Source organism: Apteryx mantelli, chromosome 16, assembly GCF_036417845.1.
Source record: "Apteryx mantelli isolate bAptMan1 chromosome 16, bAptMan1.hap1, whole genome shotgun sequence".
NCBI lineage: Eukaryota > Metazoa > Chordata > Aves > Apterygiformes > Apterygidae > Apteryx > Apteryx mantelli.
The window spans coordinates 15,584,153-15,603,622 of record NC_089993.1 but is presented as its reverse complement, the minus strand read 5'-3'; the positions used below and the strand labels follow the sequence as shown (position 1 = coordinate 15,603,622).

Below are 19,470 nucleotides of genomic sequence, written 5' to 3'. Positions count from 1 at the left end.
CTCATCCTGCCCCCCAGCCCCCTCTGCAGCCCCAGTTCCCCACCCCAAACCCCACCGCTCATCCTGCCCCCCAGCCCCCTCTGCAGCCCCAGTTCCCCACCCCAAACCCCACCGCTCATCCTGCCCCCCAGCCCCCCCCGCAGCCCCAGTTCCCCACCCCAAACCCCACCGCTCATCCTGCCCCCCAGCCCCCTCTGCAGCCCCAGTTCCCCACCCCAAACCCCACCGCTCATCCTGCCCCCCAGCCCCCTCTGCAGCCCCAGTTCCCCACCCCAAACCCCACCGCTCATCCTGCCCCCCAGCCCCCTCTGCAGCCCCAGTTCCCCACCCCAAACCCCACCGCTCATCCTGCCCCCCAGCCCCCTCTGCAGCCCCAGCTCCCCACCCCAAACCCCACCGCTCATCCTGCCCCCCAGCCCCCTCTGCAGCCCCAGTTCCCCACCCCAAACCCCACCGCTCATCCTGCCCCCCAGCCCCCTCTGCAGCCCCAGTTCCCCACCCCAAACCCCACCGCTCATCCTGCCCCCCAGCCCCCTCTGCAGCCCCAGCTCCCCACCCCAAACCCCACCGCTCATCCTGCCCCCCAGCCCCCTCTGCAGCCCCAGCTCCCCACCCCAAACCCCACCGCTCATCCTGCCCCCCAGCCCCCTCTGCAGCCCCAGTTCCCCACCCCAAACCCCACCGCTCATCCTGCCCCCCAGCCCCCTCTGCAGCCCCAGTTCCCCACCCCAAACCCCACCGCTCATCCTGCCCCCCAGCCCCTTCTGCAGCCCCAGTTCCCCACCCCAAACCCCACCGCTCATCCTGCCCCCCAGCCCCCTCTGCAGCCCCAGTTCCCCACCCCAAACCCCACCGCTCATCCTGCCCCCCAGCCCCCTCTGCAGCCCCAGTTCCCCACCCCAAACCCCACCGCTCATCCTGCCCCCCAGCCCCCTCTGCAGCCCCAGTTCCCCACCCCAAACCCCACCGCTCATCCTGCCCCCCAGCCCCCTCTGCAGCCCCAGTTCCCCACCCCAAACCCCACCGCTCATCCTGCCCCCCAGCCCCCTCTGCAGCCCCAGTTCCCCACCCCAAACCCCACCGCTCATCCTGCCCCCCAGCCCCCTCTGCAGCCCCAGTTCCCCACCCCAAACCCCACCGCTCATCCTGCCCCCCAGCCCCCTCTGCAGCCCCAGTTCCCCACCCCAAACCCCACCGCTCATCCTGCCCCCCAGCCCCCTCTGCAGCCCCAGTTCCCCACCCCAAACCCCACCGCTCATCCTGCCCCCCAGCCCCCTCTGCAGCCCCAGTTCCCCACCCCAAACCCCACCGCTCATCCTGCCCCCCAGCCCCCTCTGCAGCCCCAGTTCCCCACCCCAAACCCCACCGCTCATCCTGCCCCCCAGCCCCCTCTGCAGCCCCAGTTCCCCACCCCAAACCCCACCGCTCATCCTGCCCCCCAGCCCCCACTGCAGCCCCAGTTCCCCACCCCAAACCCCACCGCTCATCCTGCCCCCCAGCCCCCTCTGCAGCCCCAGTTCCCCACCCCAAACCCCACCGCTCATCCTGCCCCCCAGCCCCCTCTGCAGCCCCAGTTCCCCACCCCAAACCCCACCGCTCATCCTGCCCCCCAGCCCCCTCTGCAGCCCCAGTTCCCCACCCCAAACCCCACCGCTCATCCTGCCCCCCAGCCCCCTCTGCAGCCCCAGTTCCCCACCCCAAACCCCACCGCTCATCCTGCCCCCCAGCCCCCTCTGCAGCCCCAGCTCCCCACCCCAAACCCCACCGCTCATCCTGCCCCCCAGCCCCCTCTGCAGCCCCAGCTCCCCACCCCAAACCCCACCGCTCATCCTGCCCCCCAGCCCCCTCTGCAGCCCCAGCTCCCCACCCCAAACCCCACCGCTCATCCTGCCCCCCAGCCCCCTCTGCAGCCCCAGTTCCCCACCCCAAACCCCACTGCTCATCCTGCCCCCCAGCCCCCTCTGCAGCCCCGGCTCCCCACCCCAAACCCCACCACTCATCCCCCCCCCCCGCAGCTCCCCGCGAGTGCAGTTCCCGCCGCCGCCCGCTGGGAGGCGCCGCAGCGCTGCCCGCACTCCCGCTGCGCCGCGCCCTTCCACCGCCAGGCGGCGCCGTCGCCCAGCGGCGGGGCGGGGCCTCGCGCGGCGATGCCGCCCCGCCACGACAGGTGGCGCCGCAGCTCGGCGCACTTCCGCCTCGGGCTGAGGGGGCGGGGGGAAGGGGTGACTTCCGCTTCCGGGGCGCGGCGGGAGGAGAGCCGGTGGGGGGTCTGTCCTCGGTCGGGCCCGTCCTCGGCGGCGCCATGAACCGGCCGAAGGCGGCTGCCGTGCGCCGGCCCAGCGCCGTGCCCAAGCCGTCCGGTGAGTGCTGCGCGGCGGGGAGCCGGGCCGGGCCGGGGGGAGCGGCGGGGGGCTGCAGGTGGTGGGGCGGCCCCGCTTCTGGGCGACCCCCGCGGGGCGCTGTGACGGCCCTTTTCCCTCGCAGCTCACCCGCCGCCGGGGGACTTCATCGCCTTGGGCTCCAAGGGGCAGAGCAGCGACTCCAAAGCCGCCGTCACCCTGCTCAAGCCGGCTCCCTCCGGGCTGCCCTCGGAGCGCAAGCGGGAGGGCGCCGCCGCCCTCGGGGGCGCCGCGGGGCTCACCGGCCTCACCAAGCGCCCCAAGCTCTCCTCCACGCCCCCGCTGAGCGCCCTGGGACGCCTGGCGGAGGCGGCCGTGGCGGAAAAGCGAGCCATTTCGCCCTCCATCAAGGAGCCCTCCGTCATCCCCATCGAAGGTGAGACCTTGGTCGGGTTCTCTCTGGGGGCTCGCAGAGCAGCCAGTGCTTTGAGAGAGGAGCCAAACTCGACGTTTGGTTTCCTCAGACGGAGCCTCCTCAGAGCATTTGTGCTGCTATTTATGTGCCATCCTTAAGGATTTCCAAAGGCTTCCCCGTTTTGTCCTTGGGGAATGAATTCTAAGTTTTCAGCAAAACAGATGGTGCTTACAGTAGGCAAATGCACAGCCTTTTTGGGCACTTCCCACTCCGATTCTCCTGTGCTGGGATTCACTGTTCTGCAGCAGTTCTGGCCCTTGCCCCACTGGGTCCAGGATCAAAGACACAATTCTCTCTCTTTTCTTGTCCTGTCCGTATTGGGTGGTTGTGCTTGTCCTCTCTGACAGCTGCCTAGTAGCAGCATTTGAAAGACCTTTTTGAGGAAATTTTCAAATTTAGGTTGTGATCTTATATCCGTATATTTTTAGCAGTCTCTGTGTATCTGTGTGTTTGTTTTCTCAACTGTTGCTCCATTCCTGGCGTGGGATATGTTTGCGGAAGGATATTCGAGCAGGTACCAACCAAAAAAAAGACGGGGTGTTGTCAGGCGTGAAACAATTCTTAATAGCATTTGGGTGGGGGGAAAAGCCATTGCAGTGGGTAAAAGCAAGCAAATCCATGCTTTGCTTTCCAGGTGACTTGTCCTTCAGGCATGCTGGGGTAGGTTATTTTGCATAAGCATAGAAACTAATGCCTATGTGTTGATTACTGCAGTTGTCCCCACGGTGCTGCTGGATGAAATTGAGGCAGCCGAGGCAGAAGGCAATGATGACCGTATTGAGGGGGTGCTGTGTGGAGCAGTGAAGCAGCTCAAAATGAACAGAGCCAAACCTGATACTACGCTGTACCTGAGCCTCATGTACCTGGCAAAAATCAAACCCAACATATTTGCCACTGAAGGGGTTATTGAGGTGAGAGCCATGTCACATAGGGACCCTCAGGCTCGCCAGCAGTATGGTTTTTGCCAGCCTGCGAGCGTAGTTGCAGTTTCTCTCAGGCCAGAACATAACCTGTATGTGTCTATATATATCTTATTTGTGTCACAAATTACTGTAATTTGTGCATCTTCTAATGCTTCTCTGCATGTTTTTCTGCTGGATGGTCTGATTTTTGTATGTGATCTTGCAGGCACTGTGCAGCCTACTCCGAAGAGATGCCTCCATCAATTTCAAAGCCAAAGGAAATAGCCTGGTGTCTGTATTGGCCTGCAACCTTCTTATGGCCGCTTACGAGGAGGATGAGAACTGGCCAGAGATCTTTGTCAAGGTTGTTGAACCAAGAGTGCTTCTGCTGGATTGAGACAGTGATGGACAGACTGGGTGAAACACGCCAGGGCTGGGAAGTGTGTGCGTCTTAGGCGCAGGATAAGAGCAGAGGATTTATTACTACTGCAAGGAAAGAGGGGGTCCAGTGACCTGTCACCCAGCATGGGTGGAAGGAAGAAAATAACCAGAGTCTCTGGGGGTTTTTTTGTTTGTGTTTTTTTTGTTTGTTTTCTTGTTTTAAAGAAAAATCTCCACTGATGGTTGAAGTGCTGTGGTCTCTTTTACCTTTTGCTGCCCTACCTCTGCTTTTTTCAAAAATTCCCTTGACAATGTGTACTGATATGACAATATTCCAGAGATGTCTTACTCTCTGGATTGTCTGTAGGGATTGAACACTTAACCTGTTGATTTAAAATGGGTGAGCTTTTAACAGGCCAGCTTCTTTGTGTTGGAGGTGGGAACTGTTGTAAAATCTTTGCTAAAGTAAACGAGCTGTGCTCCCAGGTAGGTTCAGTGTCCACCAGAGCTTGGGATGCTTGTTAACCTGCTCTTATGTGACTTGCCCCCACTCATGTGGTCTCAGTTTCTAATCTGTGCAATGGAGATGCTACTTTCCTACCTCATGTTTGTATTTTGAGAACAAACAAATCAAAACTCAGCAAACTCGTGAATACTCTTGTAATTAGCCTGTACAAAACAGACTTGAGCATGGTTTATGTTCTCTACTGCTTTTTTTCCTGTAGGTTTACATTGAGGATTCCCTTGGGGAGCGCATCTGGGTGGATAGCCCTCACTGCAAGACATTTGTGGATAACATTCAAACAGCCTTTAACACGAAGATGCCCCCTAAGAGCATGTTGTTGCATGGGGAAGTTGGACGTAGTGGAGGGGACCTTAGTGCTGGTAAGATGATGTTTGGGAAACACGAACAAAAGAGTAGGGAGAGGATGGAGCTTTGCAAGTTTATTAACAGATGAGAGTGGTTTGTTACTGGATGGAGTGACATAGACCAGGCTTAAGAGTTCCTGGCATTGCTTTTTTTTTTTCCTAAAAATGAAAGGACACCAAAGAGGACATGTCTGAGGGCAGACAGTGAAAGGAATTTGAAGAATTGTGCCCGTATGTGATACGATGTGAAGAAGCGACTAGTTGTAGCCTCCAGTGTTGCTGAAGGGATCCTTGAAAGAACCTGAAGGTTTCAGAGCAGAAGTGAGGTATCTTTAGGAAAAGTAGCAGTCTCGTGAAGTGTGCTGTGTGTTGGTCTATTGCAGGGAGTAGCCCACACCCCTCCATGACAGAGGAAGAAGACAGTCAGAGTGAGCTGCTGATTGCTGAGGAAAAAATGAGCCCGGAGCAGGAGGGCCAGCTCATGCCCAGGTACAGTGCCATCTCTTCTCCTGACCTAGCCATGAGGCGGATCTGTCTGTGCTCGCCCACTATCAGTAGACCCCTGTCACAGTGCTGCAGCTGGGAGCTCTTCTGCACTAGCTGTTCTGTGACAGTAGAGAATGTTGAGCCTCAGGTGCAACTGGCTCTTGGAAACAGGAAGTAGGAGTAGGAAATGTTTTTTGCTTTTGTTTTTTTGTAACCATGCCACAAACAAGAAAGGATGCTGATCTCTGGACACAGTGAAATATGGCCAGGCTGGCTTGCGCAGAAACGAACAAAATGTGTTTTGTGTGGCCCAGGTACGAGGACCTCGCAGAGAGTGTGGAGGAATATGTCCTAGACATGCTGCGGGATCAACTCAACCGCCGCCAGCCAATGGATAATGTCTCCAGGAATCTCCTTCGTCTGCTGACAGCAACCTGTGGCTACAAAGAGGTCCGACAAATGGCTGTGCAAAGGCTGGAGATGTGGCTGCAGAATCCAAAGGTAAAGATAGCAACTGTTGGGCCATGACTGCACTGGACTTGGTCTGGAGTCCAGCCAGGAGGACCACATGGATATACCCCAGCTACAGTTCTGACCTGTGATGGTAGGTGGTTGTAGAGTCTTTCTGTTCTTCCCCTGCAGTTGACCAAGCCAGCTCAGGACTTGCTCATGTCAGTCTGTATGAACTGCAACACCCACAGCTCAGAGGACATGGAAGTTATCTCCAACCTGATCAAAATTCGTCTCAAACCGAAAGTCCTTCTCAATCACTACATGCTGTGTGTCAGGTAAGGTCTAGGGCCTTGGCCTTGACTGTCTCCATGCCTCTGTAAAGTCTTTTTTTTTTGTTTGTTTGTTTTTGTTTTTGTTTTTGTTTTTCTTTGAATCCCAGCTCTGACCATGAGATGTTTTGAGTACGTTTGATTTTTCATTCATCTGGAAATCTTTCAGCGATCCTTTGACACTGCTGGGGATGTATGCTGCCTAACTCTCTTCGCTTTTGTATGTTCAATATTTTGAACTGGAATCAGAACAGTCAAAACAGTGGGTATAGCTGCAATGAAACTTCAAGCTCTGATACTTCTGGCCTTCCCTTGCAGAGAGCTGCTGAATGCGCACAGGGATAACCTGGGCACTACAATTAAGTTTGTAATTTTCAATGAACTGTCAAATGCAAGAAATCCCAACAACATGCAGATCCTGTACACCGTGCTGCAGCATAGCTCAGAGCAAGCTCCAAAGGTAGGTGGAAGGTCTTGCATGACTACTGGTGGTCCCAGACCCTTGTGCGAGAGATTTAGCTGAACTGAGGCTCAAATGAAATCTCTCCCCGAGAAAACTGTGCAATCTATATTGTACTATTTTGAAAATTACATTACTGCACTTGTTAGAAAATGCCCATGCACATTATTCTTAACTCCCATATTCTGGGTGACTGGCCTTGGGGTAATGAAGTTTCATGAGAAACATCTATTATAGCTCCCCAGTGTAATCATTTTAGCATTGCTGGGGATCTGAAGGACAAGGATATTGCTGGCTTTGTTTCTTCCTGTTTTTTCTTTTATTCTGTGGATGCTGATATATTACAATACACTGAAAACTTTCTCTTTCTGTATGGCCTCAGTACCTGGCAATGGTGTTCCAGGATCTTTTGACTACTAAAGATGATTATCTGCGGGCTTCGCGGGCACTGCTGCGAGAGATCATCAAACAGACAAAGCATGAGATCAACTTCCAGGCCTTCTGCCTGGGTCTTATGCAGGAACGGAAGGAGGCCCAGTACTCAGAAATGGAATTCAAGGTACCACTTTTTTTGACCAACGCACTGCTGGATATACTGGAGGTGTACTGGGTTTTTCTTTATCTGATTTTTCTGGCAGTTTTTTCTTTTTTTCCCTTTGTCATCTGAGTGACTCAGTATTTGTGTTGCATTTCATAGTTGTGCTCACACATCTCTGTTTCCAAACAGCCATGATTGTCATTTTTGATGAATCCCTTTTCCAGAAGGGAATATCTTGGGATATTGCTGACTCTACTGACTTCTTTTTAGGAGCGGTTTGTCATCCACATTACTGATCTACTGGCTGTCTCCATGATGCTTGGTATCACAGCCCAGGTGAAGGAAGCTGGAATTGCTTGGGACAAAGGAGAGAAAAAGAGTAAGCAGAGCAACCTGGATCCCCTTTAAAAATGGACAGCTTGGGTAGACGTCACCTGGCAGTGCTGAGATTGAGAGAGTATTGAGGATATGATTAGGAAGGGGTGTAAGCCTTCATTCCGAATCGTGACATGGGTGGGGTTGATTCACAGAGCTGTGAGATGTGGCTTTTGCATGGCTGGGCAAAGATACAGGTGTTTTTCATGTCTGCGGAAGCAGTGGGTGAGAGCCTCAGAGGGACTGTAGATGGAGGGCCTCAAACTGGGTCGTATCTGGAGAAGTAGCTGTAAGAATTACAAAATACCTAATGCTGAGAGGGTGGACTTTTGGGGTAGTGTTGAAGAGACCGCCTAAATGTTTTCTTCTCCTAAGTGTGACTTTTCTGTACTATATCTTGGGGTTTTGTTACACTTTTCCAGTGTGTGCCATAAAGCCAAGCATGTGTGCGTTAAGGGCTGGAAGAGTGAAGGCTGTCTGGTTTACATCTCCCCTCTAGGGCTCTGGTTACCATATGCTCTTGAAATGGCCACCCTCTCCTGCTTTGTCCCCAGCAGGGCTCTGACATATGTGCGTGTTCGTAACCTGACTGTCTTTCAGACCTGGAAGTGCTGCGCTCTTTCCAGAATCAAATTGCTGCAATCCAACGAGATGCTGTCTGGTGGCTTCATACGGTTGTTCCATCTATCAGCAAGCTAGCTCCAAAGGACTATGTGCACTGGTAGGAGAGTCAGCTTGGGAATCTGCCCTGCGTATCTAGCCCCTTTCCCAACGGTGTATGATGTGTTATAAAGACCCCGTGTATGTGCCAAGGAGTAGCTAAATCTCTCTTCCCTCTATCAGACAGGCAGCAGGAACAGTGTTTTAGCAGGGTTCAGGCTGGGACTATTTTCCCCCTCGGGAATCCCTGCCCAGTACATCATGTTGCCAGAAATACATGATAATGCAAAATACTTCTGATATGTACTGTTTGTGTCCACCCTCTTGGTTCAATAGGGAGTTTTCACTTATCTGACCAAATACATGGTTCCTGTGGACTCTGCATTGGTGGTAGTGTTGTTTTTCATCGGACATCCTTTTCAGGCTGTAGAGTTAAGGGCTCCACAGGTAATAAGTACTGTCTTCTCTTGCCTGCCTTTGAAGGCCAGATTGTATCCTGGGATCTGGTTCAAGACACTATTGGAGCAGATAAGCCAGAGTAATATCTGAGATGTTTTCACTGAAAATATAAAAGCTTGTTGCCTGTGCTGTACAGTACTTTCTGTTGCAATTAATGCTGTTGCTTTTGCTGTTACTTTTGCTAGACTAGCTTCTTTGAGGCTCCTTCATGTGTAGGATGGGAAGCATTAGCAGGAGTTTGGGGTTTTCTTGCATGACTGCTGACTGTGGGGCGACAGGACTAAGTTTGTTCCCTAGTCTCACGCAGATTGTTTACTGTCTTCATGCCTCTACAGCCTCCACAAGGTGCTCTTCACTGAACAGCCAGAGACATACTACAAATGGGACAACTGGCCCCCTGAGAGTGACCGCAAGTGAGTGTGCGCCACCACCCAGAGCTGATTGCCTGGGCAGAGCTGCTGCAGCCAGAGGCAGAGCAAATCAGTGTTTTCTGGTGGTCCTAGTATAGCTGTGCATTGAAAGTTTTGGAACTGTGCTTAGACTTTCGTTATTTGTCATGCTGCCTTAAAATTAGGGGATGTTGCTCCAGCCTCCATCTGTTCTTCTTCACTGGTTCTTGTTGCCTGTACCAAGCTGTTCTGTATTTTGATGCTGTAATGTAAGAATGGCAGCTGTGCACTGGATGATTTGTACTGGGGTAACATTAGGGGGCTCAGACTCAAGCAGGTAGGTTTGAATTGCATTTGTATAAGGCAATACAAGCAGTATTCTATTAAAAAAAAAAACCTTGTTTCAGGTATTTGCAGTTACAACTGAAGACCAGGGAAGTGGTTGTAAGCTAAGCTGTGACTTATTCTCTACTCAAACGAACTCTAGGGTCTGTGGAGGGTTTCTGCAGCCATCATGCTGCAGTCAAAAGAAGCATGACTGATGTCTTATGTCTCATGCAGCTTCTTCCTTCGCCTCTGCTCTGAGGTGCCCATCCTTGAAGACACACTGATGCGGATCCTTGTCATTGGTTTGTCACGGGACCTTCCTCTTGGCCCTGCAGATGCCATGGAGCTTGCTGACCACTTGGTGAAGCGGGCTGCGGCTGTGCAAGCAGATGGTAAGTCTGCGCAGAGCTCTAGCCAGCAAGTATTTCCTTCTGACTATATAGCCTCTTCTTGCCACCCAGGGCTGAAGCAATTCCTGCCTTGTACCCTAGTGTGCCTGGGGCACGTACCAAAGAGCCTTTGTTTCACTCAAAGCATATTTTAATCTTGATGGCTAAGCATTTGGCTCAGCGCCAGATTGCTGCTGGTTTCTCACTTTTGAAAAGCTTATTTTTTTCTGCTCTTTCTCCCTGTTACTAATTATTATCTGCCATTGAGCAAGGGAAACTATTGGTTGTGTTAAGGATGAGGGGCTGTGATTAGCCACCTAAAGCTTTTTGAGTTAACATTTTAAACTCAGTTTAGTCCTTTAGATAGCCGTAAATAATAATAATAAAAAAAATCTACACTACCCAAAAATGAAAGGATTGGAAGTTCAAATAATTAACCCACTTTATTATGGGTCTCCCAATTCTGTTGTTCAGTCAGTGTTAGAGACAAAGAACAGCCTTAACTCTGACCCCTCTTGTGAATTCATTCAACGTTTTCTCAGATTCCTGCGTGCTTGGGAGAGTATATCTGTTTGGCAGAGCTGTGTGTGTTTCTGTCAGAGTTAAGGGGGTTGTCAGAGCGTGATTCTAAAGCATCTTACATGCTTTTAGTGCTGACTGATAAACAACAAAGTCTAATCCAGATCTGGTCAGTGCAAGTGAAAGAAGCTAGATTTTGCTGTTGAATATCCTATGAAAATGTGCCCATCCTCTCAGTGTAGCGTTTTAAACGCTGCACCATTTCAAATACTGGAAGATTCAGGGTTAAGTTAGAGGGAGTCAGAAAACTTGCAACAAATCTGAAATGCATTTTTAGTTCCTCTGAACTAAAGGAAGGTCTGAGCAGATACTCTTCTTCAGATAAGCAGTGAATTTGCATACTGAAAAAGATACAGATCTTGCGTTGGGTATGTTTGGAAAAAGAAAACAAAACCTGCCCTTATGAAGAATTTAAAGCAATTAGCATCTGAAAAGCTCAATATATCCTTATATGCTGTCTTGCTATCTCTTTTTTTTTTAGTGTTGCTTTTTTATAGATGTTATTGTCTTTTGATCCTGTAATACCATGAGAACAAACCCACAATAATGTAGTTGCTTGAAGTTGAATTTTTAATATACTTTGATATTTTTCGAGAGGACCTTTAGCCACGTAGGCAGGTCAATAACTTGCTTTGTCTTTCCTATTGCTCCAGATGTTGAGGTCCTGAGGGTAGAGAGAATCCAGCTGATTGATGCTGTCTTAAATCTGTGCACTTATCACCATCCAGAGAATATCCAGCTACCCCCAGGGTAAGACTTATTACACAGACAATATCAGTGTGATCTAGCTCATTTTCACCTTGTGAGTAACAATACTAGCCCACAGATTTTAAAATGCTTTTCTCTGTGTAGTTTTTAATAACCATGTCATGAGGAGACCTTTTCAATGTCATGTTCAGGTGGGAATTTCTCCAGGGCAAGTCAGACCTGAGTCATGGAATGGATTTTGCTCTGCGAGAACTCTGTTTCTGCTCTAGAAACTTTCAGCTGAACCCTGCTGTCCCTCCTGAGAAGGATTCTTTTTGAAGGCCACTAAACCAGTGTGGCTGAATCCACACAGTGAAAAATTAAGAGAAAAACAATCTTGAGATGGGCACAAGTAACCAAATCCAACCACTTTGTTTCTCTTGATGGCTTTTGCAGGTACCAGCCTCCAAATCTAGCCATTTCCACCCTCTACTGGAAAGCCTGGCCCCTCCTCCTTGTAGTGGCTGCATTTAATCCTGAAAACATTGGTAAGGGCGGATGTTTCTCAGGACATCATTTCTGCTGCAAAAATTGGCCTGGGTGCAGTTTGCTGAAATCTGGTTGGTTGTGTTCAAGGCACGTGCTAGGATGGCAGGATCCTGCTATTACTTAGCTATGCTGTGATGCGTAGTCATTGTGTGAGCAGAAATATACGGCATGGCGGTTTGGACAAGAGTGTGGCTGGGATCAGGGTGCCTGTATTCTGTTCAAATGTGATGGGCTGTTCCAAAGTGAACTCACTGTATCTCCCCACTTCGGAGTGTGTTTAGAATCTATGTAAATATCATGACTTTTTTCTTGAATCCCTGACTGCCCTTCTCTTCTGTGCTGCAGGTCTGGCTGCATGGGAAGAGTACCCCTCTCTAAAGATGCTCATGGAAATGGTCATGACCAAGTTAGTATGTTTAAATCCCTCCATAAATCAAACAGGCCATTGAACATACATTTCTGAATGAAGTTGATGCCATCTGGCTCCTTCCTTTCTTTTGCGACTGATGTAAAATAAGCTGGCTGGCAGTTAAAGAGTGAAAGGAATCTTCCCTCAACAGAAATATTACCATCAAGGAAGTAGAGATCAAAGGGAGCAAGGGCTGACTGTGTGATGTGACTTGCTGTGAAGGGCTCAGTCCCCCTGTCCCTATTGGGAAGCTGTCATGCTATTTCCTTGTCCCCATGACCTCAGCTCCTCGGGCAGCATTCTAGCTGTTTGTGGTTCATGAATTTTGGATAGAGCAAGATAACCACTTTTGATTTGTTTTCTTAGTAATTATTCCTATCCTCCATGTACCTTGACGGATGAGGAGAAGTGCACAGAGATGATTAACCGTGAGCTTCAAATCTCCCAGAGGGAAAAGCAGGAGATTCTTGCATTTGAAGGTCATTTGGCTGCTGCATCCACAAAACAAACAATTACAGAGAGCAGCAGCCTCCTGCTGTCCCAGCTGACGAGTCTGGACCCTCAGTAAGTAGCCTTCTGTGGTCTGGTTTCAGCAAGAAATCTCAGTTAATCCTAGTCAGGAGACCCTACTGCTGGTAGGGCAGTTGATGTAGGGGAGAAGAGCATGAGATTTGGTAGCCTGTGGGATGGATGTGTCATGTTTGCTCCTTGTCCTTCTGCAAGAGGCATGTGGCCCTGTTTTTTTACTGAATTGATCCTCATCAACACTAGAGTGAAGGTGTGTCTGACTGTGGATAATTTCTCGTTTCTCTGGTAGGGGCCCCCCACGCAGACCTCCACCACATGTCCTTGAGCAGGTGAAAAGCCTGAACCAGTCCTTGCGCTTGGGCCACCTCCTGTGTCGCAGTCGTCATCCTGATTTTCTTCTCAACATCATTCAAAGACAGGTGGGTTCCCTTGATGGCCTAGATAAGTTAGGATCTGAGCCCTAGTCTCTGAAACTTGAGCCAGGTAGGGACAGAAGAGAACCGAGTAAGATGTAGGGGAATGTGGGTTATTGTTCGGGCATTAAATGATCAGTGTGTTGCATCTAGGTTCTGCTGATCCTACGTTGTCATTCTCCTGCTTCCTAGGCCTCATCGCAGTCAATGCCATGGCTGGCAGATCTGGTTCAGTCCAGTGAGGGCTCGTTGGATGTCCTACCTGTGCAGTGTCTTTGTGAGTTCCTGCTTCATGATGCTGCTGATGAGCCGACCTCAGGTGAAGAAGAGGAGGAGGGTGAGAGTAAAGAGCAACGTGCCAAGAAACGTCAGGTGAGCGGTCTCTTGTGGTCAGTTCTGTTTTCTGCTTTCTGCACAGCCCAGTTCTGATTTGATTTCACTGGAACAGCCAACTTCTCACTCCACAGAGACAGCAGAAACAAAGGCAGTTGCTTGGACGTTTGCAAGATTTGCTTTTGGGTCCCAAAGCAGATGAGCAGACAACCTGTGAGGTGCTTGATTATTTCCTACGCCGCCTGAGTTCCTCCCAGGTGGCTTCACGGGTCCTGGCTATGAAGGTGAGAAAAATGAAGAACTTCTGACCAGGGTTTATCAGAAGCTGAGGACTGAGCCCTAGGTTGATGCAAGTCCAGAGCCAGTGCAGTGAAATTGTTTCGTGTCATCCTTTTTCAGTAACTTGCCTCTATTTCCAAACCCATCAGATGGATTTCTACTACCTGCTGCTCAAAGGCTGCCTTTGTTCAGCAGCCAACTATTCCTTTTAAGATGGAACTGGATTTTGCTATGTCTACTGTGAAGTTCAAGCACAGACATAGCAGATGTACTGCATGAAGTAGTTGGCACCAGATTTTCTGTAGGATGTAAATGAGTAAACGCCTGGTGCTCCAGAGCATGGTTAAGGCAGGTAGAATTGCGAAGAGTCCAAATGGACCATGCTTACAGAAGACTGAAACTTTAAACAGGGTAACTGTCAAATAAACATATGATATGATCTGAAACCTGCCGTAGGCTGCTTGCATTCCATTTGGATTGCTCCATGGTGTTTGAAGCTTGTTTCTTTTCACTAGTACAAAACTAGTGGTCTAGCTGTGGCTTCATATGCCCAGACTGTGTCCATTCACTTTCTGCAGGGCCTGTCCTTGGTGCTGTCAGAAGGGGGATTGCGTGATGGAGAGGAGAAAGATCACCCCATGGAAGAAGATTCTGGTGATTCTGAGCTGCTCCAGGGATATCAATGGCTGCTAAGAGACCTCCCAAGGCTGCCGCTGTTTGACAGTGTTAGAGCAACAACAGCTCTTGCCTTGCAACAAGTAGGTGTCAGTAGCTGAAAGGAACGAGTGACCAGCTTGGGGCAAGTTATTCTTCGTCCTACTTGTGCTAAAACAAATCTGAGCAAACTGTCTATGGGCATGATACAGACCCACATATCTTGTGGGTTATAATAGGCTTGCAAAAGAAAAATATTCCTTAAACTGGTTGTTGTTTTTGTTACCTCCTGATTTCTAATGAGAAGAATTCTCATTCCAGGCCATCCACATGGAGACAGATCCCCAGACCATCAGTGCTTACCTGGTGTACCTCTCCCAGCATGCCCCAGTGGAGGAGCAGGGACAGCACAATGACCTCGCTCTGGTGAGAGACCAGCTGGCTAGGGCAGCGGGATTGCATGGGGGAGACTTGGCGAGTTGAACTCTTTGCCCAGGACACTGGTAGGCATGTGACTTGCCATGCTAACTGGATGAGGTTTTTAGGGGCACATGAGTTCGATAGCTGCATGTGTTTCTGTGTGTATGTTGGAAGGCAATCTATGTCTTTGGTTTCATATCTTTCACACAGAAAGCTAGAGAGCAATGACCTCCAGTCCAGAGATAGAGCAGCTGGTCTCAAATGGTATGGGGAATGCAAGAGTAGATAGTGTTTTGAAGAAAATCCCACCACCTGGTACTGTTACTTGAATGAGCAGGTGTTAAACCTGCAGATAAATGTGTCTGGGGAGAGAATGGAAAGTCAGGAGCCTTAACGGTGGGCTATGCAATCTCCTGTAACCAAAACTGGATTCCTGAATTTTTTTAAAAGGTTTTGGTCATCTTGAGTATTTGGCTTATACACAGAGATTTTTTTCACTGTTCTCTGGCTTCCTTCATTGCTTTTAAGTCTGTTGGAATGCATCCTTTCTAACGGTCTTTTGGAGATTCAGATGCACGGATCTAGAGGCTCCTGTGCTTTCTGCTTGCATACATGGGTTTAGATATGTAGAGAATGTTAAATAATAAAAATCAATAAATCTGTCTCCTCAGAGAAATGCAGCTTTTGCTAGGTAAATACCTGCAAATCCTCCGTTTGTAATGGGATGTGTCAGAATGTAGCTGTGCCACAAATGGGGGCACTGTGAGGTACAACAAAGATGCACGCACAGCACTGGCCTTTTTCCTCAGTGTGACAGTTCCACTCTTGGAACCTATGGGCTGATCTCCAGAGTGGGGTTAACTGGGTAGATGATAGTTTGGAGGGTGTGATACAATGCAACAAGAGGGCCTGTCTGTGTTGCTCAGTGGAGATCTTATGGATCTTTTTTTCCCCCTGTAGTATGTGGCCCGGCTCATAGTGGAGCGCTCTACCATCATGTCTCACCTCTTCTCCAAGCTTTCGTACTGTGCTGAGTCGGATGCAGTGCTTGTTGCTCTGCTCTCCATCTTTTCTCGCTACATCAAACGTATGCGCCAGAGTAAGGAGGGTGAAGAGGTGTACAGCTGGGTGAGTGCCTTCCTCCTTTTTTTCTTAAGTAGGTCAAAGAAGAAGCTGGGCAAATTCACAAGAGATCTATTGTGGATTATTAAATCTATTTGGAAAAAAAAAAAAAGCCTGGTTCAAGAATTCCCTAAGCTGAAAATAGTTGGAGGTTAGGATATTAGAGCTGAGTGGGGTGGGGGAAGTGTGCGTGTGTGGGTGTGTAAAAATATATTTATTTATTTATTTATTTTTTATATATATATATAAAATATATATTCACACACACGCGCATGCATACATGCATAAAAAGCATTTTCTTACTTTTCCTTAGGCATCTTTTGTGGCTGCTGTTGGACATACCAGGCTAGACAGACCTTTGGTCCAACACAGTTTGTCCATTCTCATGTTCTCCTGCACATCTGTATCTCAGACTTCATCTTTCTTTCCACATCCTTGTTCATCCTTTTCTATCATTTTTCCAGTCGGAGTCCCAGGATCAGGTGTTCCTTCGTTGGACTAGTGGGGAAACAGCCACTATGCACATCCTTGTGGTTCATGCCATGGTTATTCTTCTGACACTAGGGCCACCTCAAGGTTAGTGAAGTGTGCTCAGATTGATTCAATGGGTTTTGGACCAAAGAGGGAGCCTTCCCTTCATCTGCCACCTCCTAACAGGTTAGGCTGGTGTTAATCCTCCTGCTCATGGACTTGTCCCTTGCAGTATGTGTTTGTGGCTGTAGAGGCTATCAGAATATTGCTGCACTGAATAAAGGAATTGCAGGCTTATTTACTGCCTTCTGTAGACAACATGGAATGATAGTGTGTCCCTTCCTCCTAAACAAGGAGGACCCAGAGGCTTATTGTAGTGTGAGAACTGGGCAGTCAGATATGTAGTTCACATTTCCACTTGGTAGCTTATTTATTCCTGGGTTGTTTCTAGCCTTCAAGCAAGAAAGTGTTCTGGTATATTGATTTGTAAAAAGAGAAGGGTTCTAGGTGCTTATAAACATAGAAGATAACTTTTGTATTCGCTCTTAAGCAGGGGATGGTGATTTTTACACCTTATTGGATATATGGTTCCCGGAGAAAAAGCCCCTGCCTACTGCTTTTCTGGTTGACACCTCAGAGGAGGCTCTGCTGCTTCCCGACTGGCTAAAGCTGCGTATGATCCGCTCCGAAGTCCCACGTCTTGTGGATGCAGGTGAGCCTGTGGGATGTTTGCTGGTGTTGCAGATCCTCCTGAAGGAAAGAGACAGACTTCCCCGCTCAAACCTTCCAAGCGCACAGCCATCCTACTTGGATGTTTTCAGTGGGGATGTCAGTCACTGCACACCCTGAAGCTGAGCAAGGAGCTTGGGTTTAAAAAGCAGTGTGTATCTGCAGATTTTGTGGCAGCTACAGTCTGAACACAACAGATTCTTTGTCATGTCCCTTAGGGCTGTCAAACACACATATAGAATATGAGCTGGTTCCTGGCAGAGGAAATTATGGGATGTCCCAGTATGATTCCCTGTTCGGCCACAATGTGCAGTACCAAGGGACTGTGAACAGAATTTGAGAATTGTTGCAACCTAGCTGAACCATCAGTCCCCGCAGGTTAATCCTCAGCATTTAATGCACCATTCAGTGAAAGCTGAGACTGAAGAGGCTGTCAGTGCCTTTGGTATAGCTCTTTACTGCAGTACTGGAGGCAATTTCTTCCACTCTGATTCAAGTGCTGGACTTTGCTGGGTTTATTAGGCAATGATTGTTACTTTTGAAGTAGGGCAGAGGGTCTGTACGACTATATTTCACTTTCTGTGTATTTTAAAGGGAGTGAGGGACCATGAATTGTCTCTGTTATGTCCATTCAGGTTGAATTAAGCTATGCAGTTACCAGACAACAGGCACAGCACTTCTTCCATAGTGCATGGTATTCTTGCAACGTGGAGAGCAGTGTCTGAAGGATGTGAACTATAACTGTAGTTACTTTCAACCTTGCACAGCTTGTCGATGCTCTTTTTCTTGGTATTCATAGCTTTTGTCCTGTTCTTACTAATTAAATGACAGCTCTCTATAGCCAGTGATTGAATTATTCAATAATTCCTGCCTGCAGCCATCAACAGATAGGATAGAAGTTATTTTTAATACAAATGATTTGGTTCCTGAGGTTTTGATCAAATTAAAGAGAAGATTAAATTAACCAGTGAGTGAATTAACTGAAAAATGCAATAAGAAAGCAATGATTTGCAGAGCAAAGAAAACATAGTAAGCAACTGTCAGACTTGTGGCTTTAGGCCCTCTACAGCCCTGTCATTAATGTGTCACTGTTGGTTCAGTCAAACACACAAAGATCAGGTAATGAAGATGACCTTCTGTGAGCGATTCAGAGGTCTGAGGATTCAGTGTTTGTGTGTTTCAGCCTTGCAGGACCTGGAGCCGCAGCAGCTGCTTCTCTTTGTTCAGTCCTTTGGAATCCCGGTTTCCAGCATGAGCAAACTTCTACAGTACCTGGATCAGGCAGTATCTCATGACCCACAGACACTGGAGCAGAACATCATGGACAAGAGTAAGAGCTCCGTACTGTATTTACTAGGCATTTTACTCTTTCTTGAGCAGTATTCATAAGTATGTTTTGTGACTTCCTTGGAGAAGTCCATAATAGTTCGGTGAACTCTGTGCCCAGACTGCTTTGGCAACTTATCAGTCTCTGTAGAGACCTCCCCAGGGCTTGTTTGGATGGGTCTTGGCTGCATTTCTCAAAGACAAGAAGGATTTTCTGGGTTGGATTGTGCAGAGTCCAGAAATAATTTTGAGGCTAACTGTAAACATGATGTGAGCACACCTTTTTTCTGTTACAAAGTCCTTCAGAACAGTCCCTCCACTGTGGGAGCTGTACAAACAGCAACCAGTCTTGTCCTGCTTTCTTCAAGAGAAGGAGATGATGTATTCGTATCTTGCTTTTTTTCAGACTACATGGCTCACCTTGTAGAGGTTCAGCATGAGAGAGGAGCAACAGGAGGCCAGACTTTCCACTCCCTGCTCACTGCCTCCTTACCAGCTCGCCGAGGTACTGAACAGCATGGCCTGAACTTCTGAATATCAGAATGACTTTCTGAACTTCTTTCCTCTGCTTTTAAGGACCAGAAAATACTGTCTTCCAAACTGGTTGTGTAGTGATACATCAGCAAGCTGCAGTTAAACACCAGCCCTTGCCAAACTGCTTTACTCCTGGTCAAGGGAGAAATTCTCATGTTCATGGACTTTGCTACGATGACTTGTTCTGAGGGAGATAGAAAAGTGGGTCTTTTTTGGCTTAGAAAGAAAAGCTACTTCATTTCTCATAAGTTGAAAACTGTTAAGCTGAAGGCAATCCATTCTTGGGACTCCAGATGCCATTTGCTGTAACAGCACTGTTTTGTTTTTTACTCTTCTTGCAGACAGTGCTGAGATGGCAAGATCAAAATCTAGTCCTGAGAACTCCCAAAGCCAGAGCCGAATACGGGCCTTGAGTCAGGTTCGGGTTCTAGGCCCAGAAGATGATCTGGCAGGCATCTTTCTGCAGGTACTAGTATAATGGCTATCATGCAGAGCAGACTGTCCATCAGTCGCTTCCCTGCAGCACCTTCACAAAACCCAGATCATTTATACTTACATCTTCTGACCCCCTTCTTCCTCCAGTGTTTGGAGGCAATGAGTAAGAA

At 49.1% G+C, this 19,470-nt stretch overlaps 1 protein-coding gene across 4 annotated transcripts in view; it reads left to right on the top strand.

Annotated features, from left to right (window-relative positions):
* The first annotated feature begins 2,272 nt into the window (after positions 1 to 2,272).
* Positions 2,273 to 19,470, top strand: part of INTS1 (integrator complex subunit 1) — a 29,822-nt gene continuing 12,624 nt past the window's right edge. For 2 of the 4 annotated variants that reach the window (XM_067306645.1, XM_067306649.1), the window contains exons 1-29: positions 2,273 to 2,360; positions 2,485 to 2,775; positions 3,529 to 3,725; positions 3,943 to 4,080; positions 4,823 to 4,982; positions 5,351 to 5,456; positions 5,768 to 5,954; positions 6,096 to 6,241; positions 6,554 to 6,695; positions 7,078 to 7,254; positions 7,504 to 7,612; positions 8,209 to 8,329; positions 9,063 to 9,140; positions 9,678 to 9,835; positions 11,065 to 11,161; positions 11,555 to 11,646; positions 11,993 to 12,053; positions 12,423 to 12,620; positions 12,874 to 13,003; positions 13,190 to 13,369; positions 13,465 to 13,614; positions 14,188 to 14,367; positions 14,585 to 14,689; positions 15,644 to 15,811; positions 16,270 to 16,381; positions 16,827 to 16,988; positions 18,189 to 18,335; positions 18,738 to 18,836; positions 19,207 to 19,331. In XM_067306645.1, coding sequence (XP_067162746.1) covers positions 2,303 to 2,360; positions 2,485 to 2,775; positions 3,529 to 3,725; positions 3,943 to 4,080; positions 4,823 to 4,982; positions 5,351 to 5,456; positions 5,768 to 5,954; positions 6,096 to 6,241; positions 6,554 to 6,695; positions 7,078 to 7,254; positions 7,504 to 7,612; positions 8,209 to 8,329; positions 9,063 to 9,140; positions 9,678 to 9,835; positions 11,065 to 11,161; positions 11,555 to 11,646; positions 11,993 to 12,053; positions 12,423 to 12,620; positions 12,874 to 13,003; positions 13,190 to 13,369; positions 13,465 to 13,614; positions 14,188 to 14,367; positions 14,585 to 14,689; positions 15,644 to 15,811; positions 16,270 to 16,381; positions 16,827 to 16,988; positions 18,189 to 18,335; positions 18,738 to 18,836; positions 19,207 to 19,331 — 4,074 coding nt within the window. In that variant the 5' untranslated portion in view covers positions 2,273 to 2,302. The remainder of the gene's footprint in view (positions 2,361 to 2,484; positions 2,776 to 3,528; positions 3,726 to 3,942; positions 4,081 to 4,822; positions 4,983 to 5,350; positions 5,457 to 5,767; positions 5,955 to 6,095; positions 6,242 to 6,553; positions 6,696 to 7,077; positions 7,255 to 7,503; positions 7,613 to 8,208; positions 8,330 to 9,062; positions 9,141 to 9,677; positions 9,836 to 11,064; positions 11,162 to 11,554; positions 11,647 to 11,992; positions 12,054 to 12,422; positions 12,621 to 12,873; positions 13,004 to 13,189; positions 13,370 to 13,464; positions 13,615 to 14,187; positions 14,368 to 14,584; positions 14,690 to 15,643; positions 15,812 to 16,269; positions 16,382 to 16,826; positions 16,989 to 18,188; positions 18,336 to 18,737; positions 18,837 to 19,206; positions 19,332 to 19,470) is intronic. The other 2 variants (XM_067306646.1, XM_067306647.1) reach the window with 2 other exon arrangements.